At 36.8% G+C, this 16,277-nt stretch overlaps 1 protein-coding gene across 1 annotated transcript; it reads left to right on the top strand.

The window, feature by feature from the left end:
- Positions 1-829: 829 nt before the first annotated feature.
- On the top strand, positions 830-16,264 carry adgrf3b (adhesion G protein-coupled receptor F3b). Its single transcript, XM_046372230.1, has 18 exons — positions 830-1,059; positions 2,189-2,249; positions 2,444-2,456; positions 2,931-3,086; positions 5,532-5,684; positions 5,869-5,930; positions 6,012-6,070; positions 7,087-7,211; positions 7,936-8,166; positions 9,031-9,267; positions 9,402-9,542; positions 9,715-9,914; positions 10,472-10,657; positions 11,398-12,702; positions 14,638-14,679; positions 14,987-15,016; positions 15,089-15,153; positions 15,412-16,264. The coding sequence occupies exons 2-17, from the start codon at positions 2,196-2,198 to the stop codon at positions 15,143-15,145; spliced, it is 3,051 nt and encodes a 1,016-aa protein (XP_046228186.1). The 5' UTR covers positions 830-1,059; positions 2,189-2,195; the 3' UTR covers positions 15,146-15,153; positions 15,412-16,264.
- The last annotated feature ends 13 nt before the right edge of the window (positions 16,265-16,277 follow it).

The following is a 16,277-nucleotide window of genomic DNA, read 5'->3' on the forward strand; positions in this document are numbered from 1 at the left end:
ATGTGTTTATTAGACTGCTAGTTTACTTACTGCTAATTACATTAGACAAATGAAAATGCAAAGCAGTAAAGCAGGGGTCTTAATTAGTTTTCTGCCTAGCTCACAGATGACACCAACTGGTTTGAGGACTACTGTTCGGAGCCTGACTTGACCATATTTGTACAAGAGGATGGAGCTGGGGAGGACACTGATTGGATCTGAGAACCTGAGGACACACCTTAGTGGAGACTTGTCAATCACAAGATAGCCATACCATAAACATACAATGTTTAATTTCCTTTTTACTTTGATTGGGACCATAATTTACAAAATGAACATCATGCATCATGAACATCATTGCATTATTACAGACTATACTATACTATACTATACTTATCATCATTGTTACTTTAATATATAAGCAGCGTTTTAATACTGCAGAGCATATTTTTGTTTCTGATCAGTATGCCTTGTATTTAATAAGCTCATAATAGGTACAGTAAGTAAAGACGTAAAAACAGATTTTACGTCACTGATTGTCATCAGTCTATGTGGTATGTGATTTTGGTGTCCACTCATACTTCAAGCGATCATGCTTATTGCTGGATTGGGAACATCTTTTGAGACAGAAAATATCCCGTTTTGTGATTCTCAAGAATCTTCAGCACCAGTTTTTATGAGGCCAGCATGTCTCAAAGAGAATACAGGTTGAGTTCTGTGACCTTCTGAAAGAGAATGCTTGATTTGGTAGACAAATATTCATGGAAAGCTGGAAGGCTCTGTGTTTATCTATCCAAATGGAGTTTTGCCATCCATGCAAATTGTCTGTTGGGAAAGTTGTTGGGAAATTAGTGTGTCCCATAACCCCCAACCCCACCCCACCCAACCCCACCAACACACACAACCCTCAACACACACACTAGCCTAAACCAGTCTTTCTAAGAGGTGTGTTCATTTACGTCGACCTTACTGATGTGTACCTGATAGATATGGAGTACAGTCAGATTTCTGCTTGATCACTGGAGCAAAACTGACTGGTGAATTGTCTTCTTTCTGTATGATGTAAAGTGTAACGCCAAGGTAAGAGGTTTAATATATTTTTATATGCCACTTAATTGTACGATAGACAGTATCTCTGAAATTAGGGTGTAAGTGTAAATAGCAAAAGCATATTTATAAAACTACCTCTCTAACTTGACTCTGTTAAATGTTGGAACAACTGCGCCTATGTCCCTCCCAAAACTCATTTATCTTAAGCCAAATGTCATGTTTAAAGTCAAGATGAAAAGCTTTAAAAATATCATTTAAAATTTATATGCTATTCCAGCAATACGGATAAGTTCAAACAGAATGTTGTTAACAGGAACTGTATTCTTCCAGGGGGCAAAAAAAAGAACCAATACATTGTTCTGTGATATCATAAAGGTGGACTGCATGGAGATTTGTTTACTTACATGTATAAGTGTCTGGCTATGAAAAGTCAGAGTAAGTGAATGAGTAAATTACTCTAAATTTAACAGGAGGAATTGTTCTACATAAAAGCTTTTCCTCTCCCTGGGAAAACCCATACAGAGTGGATGCAGATTTACTGCTAGTTTGAAACACTGAGGTAATGGTCGATTGGTCCGGTGTTGTATAATTACAGTGTAACCATGGCTAAAAGACATGTCTCACCTCAATAAGAAAATAATGTGGACATGAACTTCTACTACAACAACGGGTCTTTGACCACACTGGGTATATGCCACCACTCCTGTGGGCAGGAGTGAACAGCACACTGTTCACATCAAACAAGAAAAACCACCAACAAGTGGTTTCTATTCATAGTCCAAATTCAAAGTGATGCAAACAAGTCTGAAAAGCTAAAATACACGCTTTCTATACTTTGGAAGGCAAAAGAGATAGCTGCTGATTAGAGTGCCATGAAAGCTTTTGGATAAACATGTTGTAATAGTGTAGCTGCAGCACTGTCCGACTCGTAGTCAAACATGAACTGGTTGATGTTGAGAAAAGTAACTCACAAATCAAATCATGTTTATCTAGTTTGATTAATTAAGCTGTATTTAATTTTTTATGACTTTCTTTTGTACCATCACAAGGGTAATCATACACATGAAAGTATGTAGGTTTGCGCACTTCTGAACATTCTGCATTTTCACTTTAAATGTTGCTCTTGTTAGTTTATCTTACACATTTTTTTTCCCACCAGAGTAACAATGTGTTCCAGAGTATTTATGTTCCTGATTGGAACCGTGTATATCTGCTTTCAGGTAAAGGGCTTTCTCGGTCTAATGTGTGATTTGTTTTTAAAGAATATAACCAAGTAGTTCTTGTTTAAATTTTCTACCTAAATTTTATTCTGTTTGAATGCACAAAATTTTGAGTGTTAAATGGATATAAACTGTTTTAAATGTTATAATTACCTTGAAATTAATTCTGTTTTTTCCTGTTCTTACCATTGCAGGTCTTTGCAGCAGGTGAGTCACTAATCTACAGTCATATAAGATGCGTTATTGGAATTCCTCCAAACCCCCCCTACAAATTGGGTCAGTATTAAAGGTCTGGTCTCACCATGATCTGAACTGACCCAATTTTGCAGTGCTTTCCATTCCAATAGAATGGACATTTATTTATTTAATTATTTAATAAAATATAATGCCATTTAATTTTGCTGTACCGTTTTATGGTGACACCAGGCTTTTATACTGAAAAACCTACCATGCACTGAAATGAAACGTAGATGACATTGTCATGTTTAACTGCAGTATGTTGACAATCTGTCGCAAGGATGAGAACAGAAACATTCTACATATTTGCATTTTAACCATGAAAATATTTAATTCCGAAATTAAATATTGTCAGGCATTAAATCCATTTCCAGCTTAACTGAGTTGCTAAAAATACAAAAAGATAACATATATATGCATGTATCATATTTCCTGTGGTTGCAGAAGATGTCTACGTTGCTGAGCTGATGGTTGAGAGTAACATCACACTGGAAGCCCAGACCATCTTGTCAATTTTGAATACGACAACTGATCTCCAAGTTACAGATACTGATGGAGTTTCTCACACAGTGACACTCTTACACAATGAACTAGTAGCAGGTATCATGGTGGAGCACTTTCTTCTCTCTTTGGTTAAAATTCCAAACAGTTTTTTTTTTTTTTTTGATAGAGTGAGGAGCAGATTAAGGAATTCAAGGTAACAAATAGAGTCTAATTAGAGCTACCTGATCTAATCTATTTTGTTGGATCTTTAGTTTGTCCACAAATTAAAATTCCAGCAAATTCCAGAAGTCATTCATTTGTTCCCTTATTAGGCAGAATTTAAACCTGCTGCTTCCTGTTAGGGAGAACCTGCAGTCTTCTGTCCTGTGCCCCTATACCCCATAATCGCCACTAGAAATTCTGTGTGTATCTGCAGCCAGTGAGATTAGGACATGCTGTAATTTATTAATTATTTATTAAAGCTTAGTTTTTTTTCAATTTTCCTGAGGCCTGTGCAATGAAGCAAGTTTAAAAGCACAATGATATCTTGCAGTTATCTGGGATCACTAAGCCCAACAAATGCAGTCAAGCTCTGTGATCATGTTCAATAAGTCAGCCCAGGATTTCCCAATATAATAATAATAACGTCATTTGTGTAGCACCTTTCAAAAACTAGGTTTCCAAAGTGCTTAACAATTTTTAAAAACAAAACCGACAAACTGTATATGAATAGAAGGCAATAAACAAAATACAACTAGACAAATGCTGAAGAAGTTTTAAAAAAAATGGAAATATACAATTCAAAACCAATAAGTTAAAAGGCACAGTAAAAAGACAACATCGCATAAAAGCCAGTCTATAAAAAGTGGGTCTTGAAAAGTGATTTAAAAGAAGTCACTGACCTTGCAAGTCTTATCTTCTCTGGAAGGTCGTTCCAAAGCCAAGCAGCCCTGACAGCAAAAGCCCAGTCACCTTTAGTTTTTAACCTCGACTTTGGAACAACCAGAAGGTCCCTGCCCGATGATATCAGGCTTCGGGCTGGCTCACGGGGGGGTCAACAACTCTGTTACATAACTTGGAGCCAAACCCAGAAGTGCTTTAAAAGTGATCAGCAAAATCTTAAAATCAGTTCTAAAATGGACTGGCAGTCAGTGAAGGGAAGCGAGGATAGAGGTGATGTGACGTGATGTCATGTCATCTGTTAAAACCAGTAAGAAGCCGAGCTCCTGCGTTCTAAACTAGTCGGGGGCGTGAGAGGGATTTGTAGGAGATGCTGGACAGAAGAGAGTTGCAGTAGTCAAAGCTGGAGAAAATGAAGGTATGGATCACCTTTTCGAGGTCAGACTGTGGGAGGAGTGGTTTGAGTCTGGAGATCATACACAGTTGGATGAAGCAGGATTGGACAATGTTTTTTGACTTAGGGGTCAAAGCTGAGGTTTGAGTCAAATATAACACGTAGGTTTCTGGCAGTGAGTTTTTGACTGGTGGACTGGTGGCATTTGTGGATGTGGGGGCTAAACAGACCTTAGCTTGTTCACATAAAATGGGCAGTGTTAGCAGCATATGACCAATTGCAAACATGAGCAAGACTACTTACAACAGAGTGGCATATTTTACACACAATTAATTATAAATTATAATACTGGACAAATATGAAGCTAAAGACACAATCTAGACTAAAAGTGACACAGATGCTTAATACAGGAAAGACAGCTGTAAGCCCAGTCCTTACTGGATTACACCTTGGTCTCTTCTATGAATGCTAATGGCAGTGTCTTTATACTTGTTGATCTGTTTTTTGAACATAAGCTGCTTCGGAGCAGGCTTGGTGTGCAGTGTAAGTTACCATTGTGGCATTGTCCTCAATATGAAATGAACCATGACACTCATGACACATTTGTGACACTGAAAACCCAGAGTTAAGTTACCTCACTAAGCACAAATCCTGCTTTGTAGTACCGGCCTATCCTGTATTTCATTTGCTCCTTTTTCAAAATCTGCAACTATGGGTTTAAGTGTGTGACAGAGGCAGTTTGTAGCAAATGGCCAATTATTACCAAAACCAGCAGATCCAAAGCAGCATATTTATTGAGATGAAATACATTATTCATTACCCTTCTGAAATCTATTCATTGCAAAAGTAGTGTTTCAGTTGCAGCACTGAAGTTGAAGCTGAGACTCAAAAGACAAAATTACCCCCAACAATTGGCTGGCTAACCCACTACTCTTGTTTTGTACACAGACCAAAATTTCTGTTGCCAGGTTTACTTTTTCTTTGCAGGAGCTTCTGGTTTGGTAAAACCTAAGCCTGTTAGGCACTCTGCACTTTGCATGTATATATTTATAAGAAACAAGAAATATCGCTTTTTTTCTATGCAAATGCAGTGGTAGAATACATTATGTTCTTTTAGATGTTTTTTTCTTAAACTATTATCAAAGTTCATAATATGAAAAAACATTTGGGCTCTGTCTATTTGTTGCTAAAATCTATATTTAATGTTAGAAAGACATACTTAACATTTGAAACCAGGTTTTAATGGATTTGACAACTTCTTTGTCTAGAGTGCCTGATCATTGGAGATGAATCCACTTGCAACTGCTTATCTGGATACACGTGGAGCAATGAAGTGTGCTATTCTTACAACTGTTGCAGAGAAAATACTTGCAACCAAAATGTGTCCCATATTGTACCACTCTGCGTTGCCAAAGTCAAAGGTAACCACCTTGATGTTCTACAAATTTCCCTCATTTTTGTAGTATTGTCGAGAAGTATTTTTAAGTTGATAATTTATTGCGTTCTGTAAACTAGTGTGATAAAATACACTCTTATCTGAAAGTGAAAGTATTTGCTTGCTGATATTAGAATGGAAACTAATGACAATGTTTGCAATCAACACAGTTCATATCAATGGATCAGTTATGCTGAGTACAGCCACCTGGGATTCCTCCAAAACTACCCAAGTATATGTCTCTGTCATTGCAAATTTGTATATTTCAAGATGTATATATATGTAAATGATGCAGTGTTCTTTCTTTTCAAAGTTGGTAACTGCCTTTGAAGTACTGAATGGCTTTGAGTACCTGAATGTAACTGGTCTGAGGTATTGTATTTTGCAAAGATATGGATTTATTAATTTGATTTGTCTTTTTTTTCTTTCAAAGGAAACATTTGAGTGAAATTACCTGTGTTATGACAACTTTAAATATATGTGACCTAAAAAATTGACAGGTAGAGTTTTTGGAGGAAGTACATCTTGTAGAGGAATGCACTGCTAGAGAGACATTTTACACAAATGCCTAATAGGATAAAATGATTAAGAAGTGATATTTTATCTCCAAAAGGTCGAAGGTCAACTTCACTGTGGTATCAGAATATTTTCTGGCCATTATTCAATACCATAATTCAGGAACAGAAGGACAAATTGTGACCATGTTTCACAATTTTCAGATACCAAAATAGATACTAATCTTGGGTGTCCAGCTTACAACTGTGCTGACAGTATCAATCTTCTGTGTTGCCTGGGTCAAGATGCTTGTATCAGCTCACTGCTGCATACAGTTTGATAAGCAAAAGTGAAGATTAATCTATTTTTAATCCCAAAAGTTAAAAACACAAACATTTGTCCCACTGAAAAACAGCTCCAGATCAGGGCTGAATGAATGTTATACCTTCAGAAGGTCTGGCTGCGCAGCAGCTCTGCTTCTCCACACAACCTTCTGCAAAGCCATGACATAGGCAGACTCACTATAAACAGCAAACAGTAACGGGGCAACAAACAACCCATAATGCAACAACTGGACTGAAACATATTAAATGTAATTTGAGGTGGAAAAGACATTTTTCTTATTTTTTCCCTATGCACATGTACACAATCCATAGTTGGTAAAGGAGAAAAGACTGAATAGAAGATGTGACCGATTAGCAATCTACTACTTATGCCCATCCCTAATTAGGAGTAATAACTGTCATTGTTAGGATACCCATTACCTAGCTTCATGTGGCATGCCCCATCATTTGATATCAGGTGCATTTCAGTTGCAAATCTCATATTACTTTTATCACAAAATTTACTTTCTGTCTCTCTAACCAGTAATCTCTCCTTTCCAAATCTTCAAGGCAAAGTGACAGCATTGTTGACTTTGAGGCAGGAGTCAACGTCAGATTTCAAACTTCTAAACTTCAAGACATCGTGACTAATCTGGAAACCAGTTTTGGAGCTGTACTTTGGGTTGACACTGTAGGTCAGTAAAAAAGTGATGCTGTGTGTTGTCATTTCATTTATAGCATGATGTCTCTGTAACAGTTTTTAGCTGTTGTAGTGCCTGCTCTCAACAGACTATTATAAGCATTTTTATTGGTCTCACTCACAAGTTTATAATGTGACCCTAATGCATCAGCATTATGAGTTGGAGAATCAAGATTCGAGTGGGTATCCTCTGTGCTTTGTCTAATAGTGGCTCATCACATTGCTTTTAGTAATTGCAGTAGGACAGTGTCTGGGACTGGACCTTGACCATGGTCCACCTATTACTGACTTTGGGATGGATGGTTATGGAATGCATGTTAACAAGAGGAAAGCATTTTGGTCATTTTGCTTACAAACAGACTGATGATTTTGGAGCTCTCCAACATTTGAGATAAGGTTTTGGTAGTAACAAAAAGTAAGGCTTTGATGTTTATCCACTGAAATTTACTGAAAATCTGCATCATAGATTAAGAGATACATTTTGTATAAATCTGACAAAAGGGAAATTGAGTTCATCTTCATAGCTGCAGTTTAGGTAAGATAAATTGTCATTGTTCAAACTTGTCACCAAACACCTAAATCATTACCACTGAATGTATGAATATGCATCATAGTGAATCTTAGACTACTGTGGCTCACAAGCCACTGGGCTGTCATTGAAAAGCTATACCTCCTGTTCTTAACTTAATCATAAGTACCATATTGCCTTTTTCACACAGGAATGGTCACCATGGAGTCCCCAAGTAGCACAGTATGTTACATGTCCTCTCCAGCGCTGAAGTGTGTGTTTGAGGAGGTCATGGGAAGCGCTGGCTGGAATATGAGCAAGAAGCATGAGCGCTTTGAGCTCAACACAGGCAGTGTGGTGAAACTGAACTACAGCTGTTCCACAGACAAATACAAGTCTTGTGTTGCAGTTACACTCCACAGCGTGACAGGGATTTGGGCAGGTAAGTACAAATATTTCACACTGAGCCTTGCTTAAATGAAAGTTGAACTGAAATGAAATTTGCATTTGCTAAGACATCATTTTCGTTTTAACTTGTGTACTTCCATCCATATATTTTCAGTACCACTAATCTGTGCAGGGTCATGGGGGAACTTGTGTACTTATTGATCGGAAATGTAATTATCAGAAAGAAGAACATGATAGTTCTACAGGGATCATGAGCTTTGGGCCCTGACCGACAGTCGCAGTACTTGGAATGTGATAGGTGAAAAATCTCTGCGGACAAGCAGGCATAAAAAGTTGCTTTGTCCCATCTGTGAACTGAATAGTTTGTGACATGTAATTTACTTGGGTATTTTCCATTTGATGCTATTTCACTCCATCCCATTAAGTTGCAGCTATATTTAATTCACCCATTAGGATTTTACATTAAAAAAATAAGGGATGAGCTCAATCTATTATCAAAGATGAAATCAGCTGTTCTCAGACTTTATGGCTTGTGTGGTCTAAATCTGGACGGTGCTCACATGTAATAGCTCTTATAAGGTAAAATTATCCAAAATATTTGACAATAAAGGCTATAGAAAATCTTGGCATAATGGTACTGACGTACTTCTAGCGTGACTGTTAGTATTTCTTCCACCAATGCCAGCCACTTTTGCACCACAGAAGTTATCAGTGCATCTCTATAAGAAGTGCATCCAAAAAGCGGGGATGCTGTAATTTAAATTCAGTTTGACATTTTGTTTGAAACTAGATTCCTTAATTCAAAGACATATCTGCCAGTAATCAGAGCCCTCTGAGAAAAAGCCATTCACATACCATATGCAGCTGTAGTGTGAATTCAACATCATGTTCCCTACAGGTACATATGAGTGTGGATTCACTCGTGGATCAGTAAGGCATACGGCCAAGACACACCTGAGTGTGGCACTCCTCCCTGATGAGATTAACTTGAAGATCAACCCTCTTACTGCAGACTGTTCGCTGAGCCCTGACAGTGTTGACATACAGGTCACTGCCGTCATCTTAAACAGTTCAGAGAGCTTTGATGTCTGGTGGAGCTACATGGGCGTAAGGAAATCTGATCTATTTCACAAATGTAAGATAAATACTTCTGTCAGATCTTTCCTTCTTTTTGTTAGCTACAAAAATGTTACGATGCAAATTTTTCAAACAAATACATACAAATTCTATTCTAAGCTAACTCTGACTCCATTATTCATTTTTCTTTAGCGGATGGAGATAACTTGGTCTATGCATTCAAAGTTCCTCTCAGCTGCAAGAAAACAACTGAAGCACAATCTGTTACTGTCACTTTTCAAAACTCAATATTACAGAAAAAAAGTGCACAAGTGGATATCCCAGTAATTTATGGTAATTGATTCCTGTAAATTATTCTTATTTAATTAAATTTGCCTTACTTTAAATTTGATCTATAGTATAGTGATATTCTTACTTTGTGAGAACACTGTTTCACTTTGTTACAGTTATATTTATTTGCACTGTCTCTTGTGTCATCTAATGATTCCCTATGTTTTTCTCTAAGCGGGTGCAAAATTTTGCAGTGAAGAAGAGTTAAATGGTGAGATTTGGCCAAAAACACCTGATGGAGACACTGTGATTAATCACACATGTCCAGTGGGCAGGGTTGGTTTTAAGTCACGCACTTGTATAGGCAGTATCTGGCAGATGGTGTTCCACAGCTGCGTCAGCCAAGAGTTGAAAAAAGTCTTAAATGCTGCAGACGTGAGTGTGCATGACATCTAGAATTATATTCTTTCTTGCTCTTTTTATGTCAGAAAATAGCCTGCTCATTTATAATGCAATATTTAATGTCTTTAACACTGTATGAAGCCTTAGCCTATCGTTAAGTTTATTTTGGCTTTTATGCATTAATGGACCCAAAAACTGAGAAAAGAAAAGGTTCTTTTTCTAGAGACATTCTCCAAAGTAATTCTACTGTGGCCAGTAGCTTATTCTGAATGTACACAAGATGACTATTGAAATTTTGTCTCTTTACTGTGTCACCTCATACACCTCACTCTGAGGACATGGTTAAATTAGTTTACAGGATCATTAAAATGATTAATGGTTTTATTGAAAACATTATGAATCACACTAATACAAACAAAGACTCCACTGATAGTCATTTTTATCTTGTTTGAATATTTTTTAGATATAATGCTAGCTTGCTAGTGTTAATTACAAAAGTTACAATTATGAGACAAGCTTGTCCAAGCAAAAATATATATGATATGGAAGCCAAAAAGAGTTATATGGAGATAATGTGTTTTTGTTTTTAGAACTTCCTGAAGGGACTTGGGGCTACCCAGAACGTGGCCATGAATATATTTGAAGGACTTAAGAACCAGTCTGCATCTGATTCTGATTCCAGTGACACTATCGCTGACGTTAGTGCGTCCATCAGCGTGCTTAATCTGATGGCCAGAGCAACAGAAAACGTTGCCTTGCAGGACGATGTTTTTCCTGTAAGCCCCTGTTGACTATTTCCTTTGCCATATTATATATTCAGCTTATTGAAGGTTAATGCTTGACCTTGCCCATATGGCTGGATGTATCTTGATTTTGATTGAGTAAATTTGCTCCAGCTAGTAGCTCTCCAGGTAATTTAATTCCCATTGATCTAGCTTCATTAAAACCACCATTAATGCCAATAATTTGAATTAAGTTTTTGAATATCAGTTAAAATATTCCAGATGTTTTAAAAATTATTTTTATTCAACTTTGAATGCCAGCATTGCAGTTACAGCATCAGCTGCTCCATTTACAGTAATCTACAATTTCTTCAGAAATTACCCTTCCTACTTGGGTGTGAGAGGGCAAAAAAGAAAAAATAACCAGCAAAAAATGATTAACAGCATCCACCCTAAATCATAATCTGATAATTGAATGTTTCGATAATTTTGATGTTTTGTTTGGTAGAACTAAAGAGTCAACCATATGAGTGTGCCTAAATGTTTCTTCACCATCGCACACTCTCATTTTCATTTGTATATGGAGTTAAATGGTTGCACTATGTGGCTGTGATGAAGGAGGGCAGCAGTAGTAAAGAAAGGATTAGATTTTAATTGGCTTTATTTTGGCTGACACTCATCCATTCAATTATGACCAGACTGACACAGATAACGATTCTTAGGTTCCGTGGATAGAGATCCCTAAATAAAATGTGCCTTAACCTCTGATTTGATTTATCATGCTTCTGTTTCAGGATTTTGTTGATGCAGCAAGTAATATGTTGAACAAGACCTGGAATGGGGTGAACGTGTCTACTGTGCAGCACATGTCATCAAATTACCTTGAGTCTGTGGAGGGTCTGGTGAAGAACGTCAATGTCAACAAGAGCAATGGAATTAACAGTCAAAACTTGGAGCTCAAATTCTGCTCAAGTAGAGACTGCAATGTGTCGTTGTTTGACATCAACGTGAATCTGAACAAGACCACAGGAATAATGAAAACGGTTGCTGTGAAAAATTTAATGGACAAATTAAGAAACAACTTTGGCCAAACAGTGCCTACTAGCCTCTTAATATCAGCCACACTAGAGAACAGCAATGACTCTTCTTTAGAAATTAGACTGGACTTCCCTAGTGATCGGCTGAATCCAACCAAACCTTTCTGTGTCTTCTGGAACACCACAGAGAGGGACTGGTCAGATGCAGGATGCATTGTCAAAATAAGTGATGTTAACCACACACTCTGCGAGTGCAACCACCTGACTTCATTCTCTGTCCTCATGGCCAAGAGTGATATTTCCACTGACGTCCTAGATATGATTACTCACGTGGGCCTGGGTGTGTCCATCTGCTCATTGCTGATCTTCCTAATCATTGAGTCTCTAGTGTGGTCAGCTGTGGTCAAGACCAACCTTTCACATTTCCGTCACACAGCCCTGGTGAACATTGCAACGTTCCTCTTGCTCGCTGACTGCAGTTTCTTGGCTTCTACTTCCCCTGAGTCTCTCAGCAACAACTGGTGCCTAATTTTGACCATATGCAAGCACCTATTTTTCTTAGCCACATTCAGCTGGATGCTGTGCATGAGTGTCATGCTTGTCCACCAACTCATCTTTGTCTTCAGCCCACTGAGGAAAAGAGTCTTCATGTTCTTCTCCAGCATCGTAGGTTATGTTTGCCCAATCCTAATAGTGGGATCTAGCTATGTGTATTGCAAATACACCAATAAGTCCTACTATGATTCAAAAACATGCTGGCTTGTTTTTGAAAGACTATTGGAGGGCTCCATACATGCTTTCCTCCTCCCTGTGGGAACTGTTATTTTGACAAATCTCTTTTCCATGGTGGTCGTCCTTGTTACTCTGATGAAGTCCTCTGTCCCAGATGGCAGTAAGGCAGGTGACAAGGAGACAGCCAAAAGTATCCTTAAAGTGGTGGTTTTTCTAACACCTGTATTTGGAGTAACATGGATTATTGGCTTCGCTCTGCTCATATTGGAAGATGACAGTCCCATGTTAACTGTTGCTAACTACAGTTTCGCCATCCTCAATTCCTTCCAGGTAAATTAAAAGAAACCCTGTTTAAAAATGACTTAAATCTGTTTAAAATGTTTATTTAAGATATCAGTGAAACTATTTCATCATGTTACTGATAAATTTTCACCAAATTGCAATTTAACTATTTACAATTGATTTTCACATATCTTAAATTTAATTAAACATATCACTCATTATTTGTGACCAGTAAAAAATAAGAAATAAGAATATGTGTGACATTTTTCAAATATGTTACTGAAATTCCCATATTAATTGTTGATATGTTTCCAGTTTGACTAAAAAATTTTAGATATCTCAAATATAATTGTTACTAGAATGAATAAAATTTTAACTCTTTGCAGATATTTTATCTGAAGTGCAGTACTAGATATTTGAAACTACATTCTTGTGTTCATAAGTTAAACTTCTAAGCCAACATATCAAAAATTTAATTTTGACTTGTCAGAACTTTTAGATTTTAGCATTGTAAAAATATACAATACAAGAGTCTAAAATTAAAATTTAGATTTCCTCTAAAACGAAATAATATTTTGGCCTCAGTAACTAATATTGTGATGAGTGAAAATTGCTCCCATTCAAAATTACGTTATGGACAGTTGTTGACTTTTCCACTATTACTATTACTATCATCACTACTGATTCAATGTCAAAAAGGCTTGCCATACTCTGTTTGATGTAGATTGTCATATCATGCCCAACACCTGAACAGAGCATTAAAGTCATTATCAGCATGGTAGATTGGTATTGTATATTTAGACATACATCATATATTCAGTGGCAAATGCTGATTGCTTAAAATTCTGATAGATCACTGCTGTTGTACTGAATTGGTAATGAGTGATTCATTAACACCCACATAAGTTATCGTGCATGGATTATATCGGCAAAAGTATTGGGCCACCTGACCATTACACCAACAGGTCATTAATGACACTGCATTCTAAATACACAGACACTTTTGCAGCTATAACAGCTTCCACTATTCTGGGAATAGTGATTCAGAATCAGAATTCCTTTATTTATCCCCTAAGATTCCCCCAAAAATTCTTTAAGGCTTTGGAGGAAGGCTTTGCACAAGATTTTTCTTAGGGAATTTTTGCCTATTCATGCAATAGAGCATTTGTGAGCTCAGGCACTGATGTTGGACAAAAAGGCCTGGCTCGCAGTCTTCATCCAATTCATCCCAAAGGTGTTCAGTGGGGTTGAGGTCAGGGCTCTGTGTGGGCCAGGCAAGTTCTCCCACACCAAACTCATCCAACCATGTCTTTATGGACTTTGCTTTGTGCACTGGGACACAGTCATGCTGGAATCGAAAAGGGACTTTCCTAAACTGTTCCTTTGTCCAAAATGTCTTGGTCTGTTGAAGCATTAAAATTTCTCTTCACTGGGAGTAAGGGGCCTGGCCTATGTATATAATGTCTATGTATAATATAGCAAAGCCAAGACACAAAAGGCCAGGATATGTAGATATAGTTGTCCTGAAAAATGAGACAATTTATGGCAAGAACATGAACTCGTGATGCTTCTTGGTCATGTGAAGTACATGAATTCCTTGGGAGATTAGCTCAAGATTTCCCTTGACTAGAAGTAAGGGGTCTGGCCCTATCAAACAGCACCATGGAGAGGTGTGTCTGGATACTTTCGTCTATATAGTGAATGATTGGGCAACTAACACTGAAAGTAAGGAATCAGTGTTATATATTTTTACCTTGGCCCACCATTGTTGAAGACACATATTTGACACCAATCCATGACCCAGCCCTTCACATCAATACTGTACTTTTTAATTTCCCTGTTCATCATCAGATTACCTCCAACAGCTAATGTCAATAGGATTCAAAAGAGAAAAGCTATGAAATATGGTAAACAACATTTTTCAAACAAAGATATTTGCATAAAAACACTAAAACCTGTTACACTTGATTTTGTCTCTTGCAGGGCCTTTTCATTTTACTAACCGGGTGTTTTGGAGAGCAGAAGGTAGGGTTTTCATTTTGTTAGTAACATCCCTCATATCAATATGTTTACTGATTTATTGAAAATCTGTCTTGAGCAGCGAGAGATGTTCTTTATCGCTAATTTCCATGACATTTAAACAGGAAGTTTAAACTGATCAGGCAAGATAACACACTGCATTAATGCCTTAGTGTTGGAATTCCTTTTTAAGCCATAGGGGCCATAGGATTTCATGTCAGGGGGCTCAAAACTCTGTCGAGTAATTATGTTAGTTAGTTAGTTAGTTATTTTCAATTTGCAAAATTTTAAAGCTTTGTGTTATTATTAACAGGTTCGAGAGGAACTGTTAAAGCTCATAATGGTAAGTATCCCATTAAGGTCTATCCAGAATTTTACTGTAAAACATGCACCATAACTCTGTTTCTGCCCTTAGGGAAAATCAAAAGGAAAGGAGACTTCAACTTCAACCACATACACAAAAGACAAATGAAGTCCAAGGTCAGTCATTTATTATAAGTCCCTTTTTACATGCATCCGTACATTTTGTGTATCTTCAATGATAGAAAATTTCAAGAACAGCTTGCAGCTGCATCTAGCATATAAACAGAATCATACAGCACACAGAGAATTCTAAAATGCCATATCAACTTAGCAGCTAATCAGTTTTACACCTCATTTAAGCAGAAAATATATTTTCCGGGTCTATAAATTTTAGTCTATAAATGTTGTAAATACTGGGTTATTTCTACATTTCAGATTGTGATGATGGAAACAGCAACTCATGTGTATGCAGTTCCACTGATAACCGGCAACAGAACACATCTTAGAGTTTGAGTTAGATTATTACACAAGTGTAAATGGGTGTCCTCAAACCAAGTTAATTCTTGAACAATGATGTTTGATAATATTTGATTGAATTATTATTATTATTTGTAGTGGTCATAGTGCTAGTAATGATTTTCATCATCCTCAGCTGAATATGACAAAGATTTTACATTCAATCAAATTCTGCGACAGGGGATACTATGCAAATATTACATACATTATATGTATATATAAGTATTTCTTCACTTCTCAAGCTTCATTCTCTCCACTGTATAAACCACTTTGTGGATGTTACATGTCCGTATAGGTCATTATTATGAGTGCTGACTGTATATACGATAAAACAGACAAGTTTGGCTTGGTTTGATGATTTTGTTAAAAAAGACGTGATATGAAATCTGTATACATATATGTTTTTGACCGCTGTATGTATCTAAGTTATATGTACAAGAAATAATATGTAATGAAATAAAAACAAAGGAATATATTGACTTTTATTGTTCATTACAGTGTTCATGACTGAGAAATTTCAATTCAAACTATACATTTTTCAGAAGTCAGAAGTCATTTAGCAAACAACATTTGATTATTTTTATCATAAAATAAAACAAACTCAGGAGACACTAAACTACTGATGCTATCCTCCTACAAAATGTTGTTAGACTAAAACTTGACAGTTGAAATTTCCCTTGTTTTTTTAGTTCAACTTTTTTCTTTCTGATGCAGGATGAAGTGTAGTTTGCAATTTACTGCTACTATTGCTTCATGATTAAAGTATTTTGAAAGTGAATCCTGCA

The sequence above is a fragment of the Scatophagus argus genome, chromosome 19 (assembly GCF_020382885.2).
Source record: "Scatophagus argus isolate fScaArg1 chromosome 19, fScaArg1.pri, whole genome shotgun sequence".
Taxonomy (NCBI): Eukaryota; Metazoa; Chordata; class Actinopteri; family Scatophagidae; genus Scatophagus; species Scatophagus argus.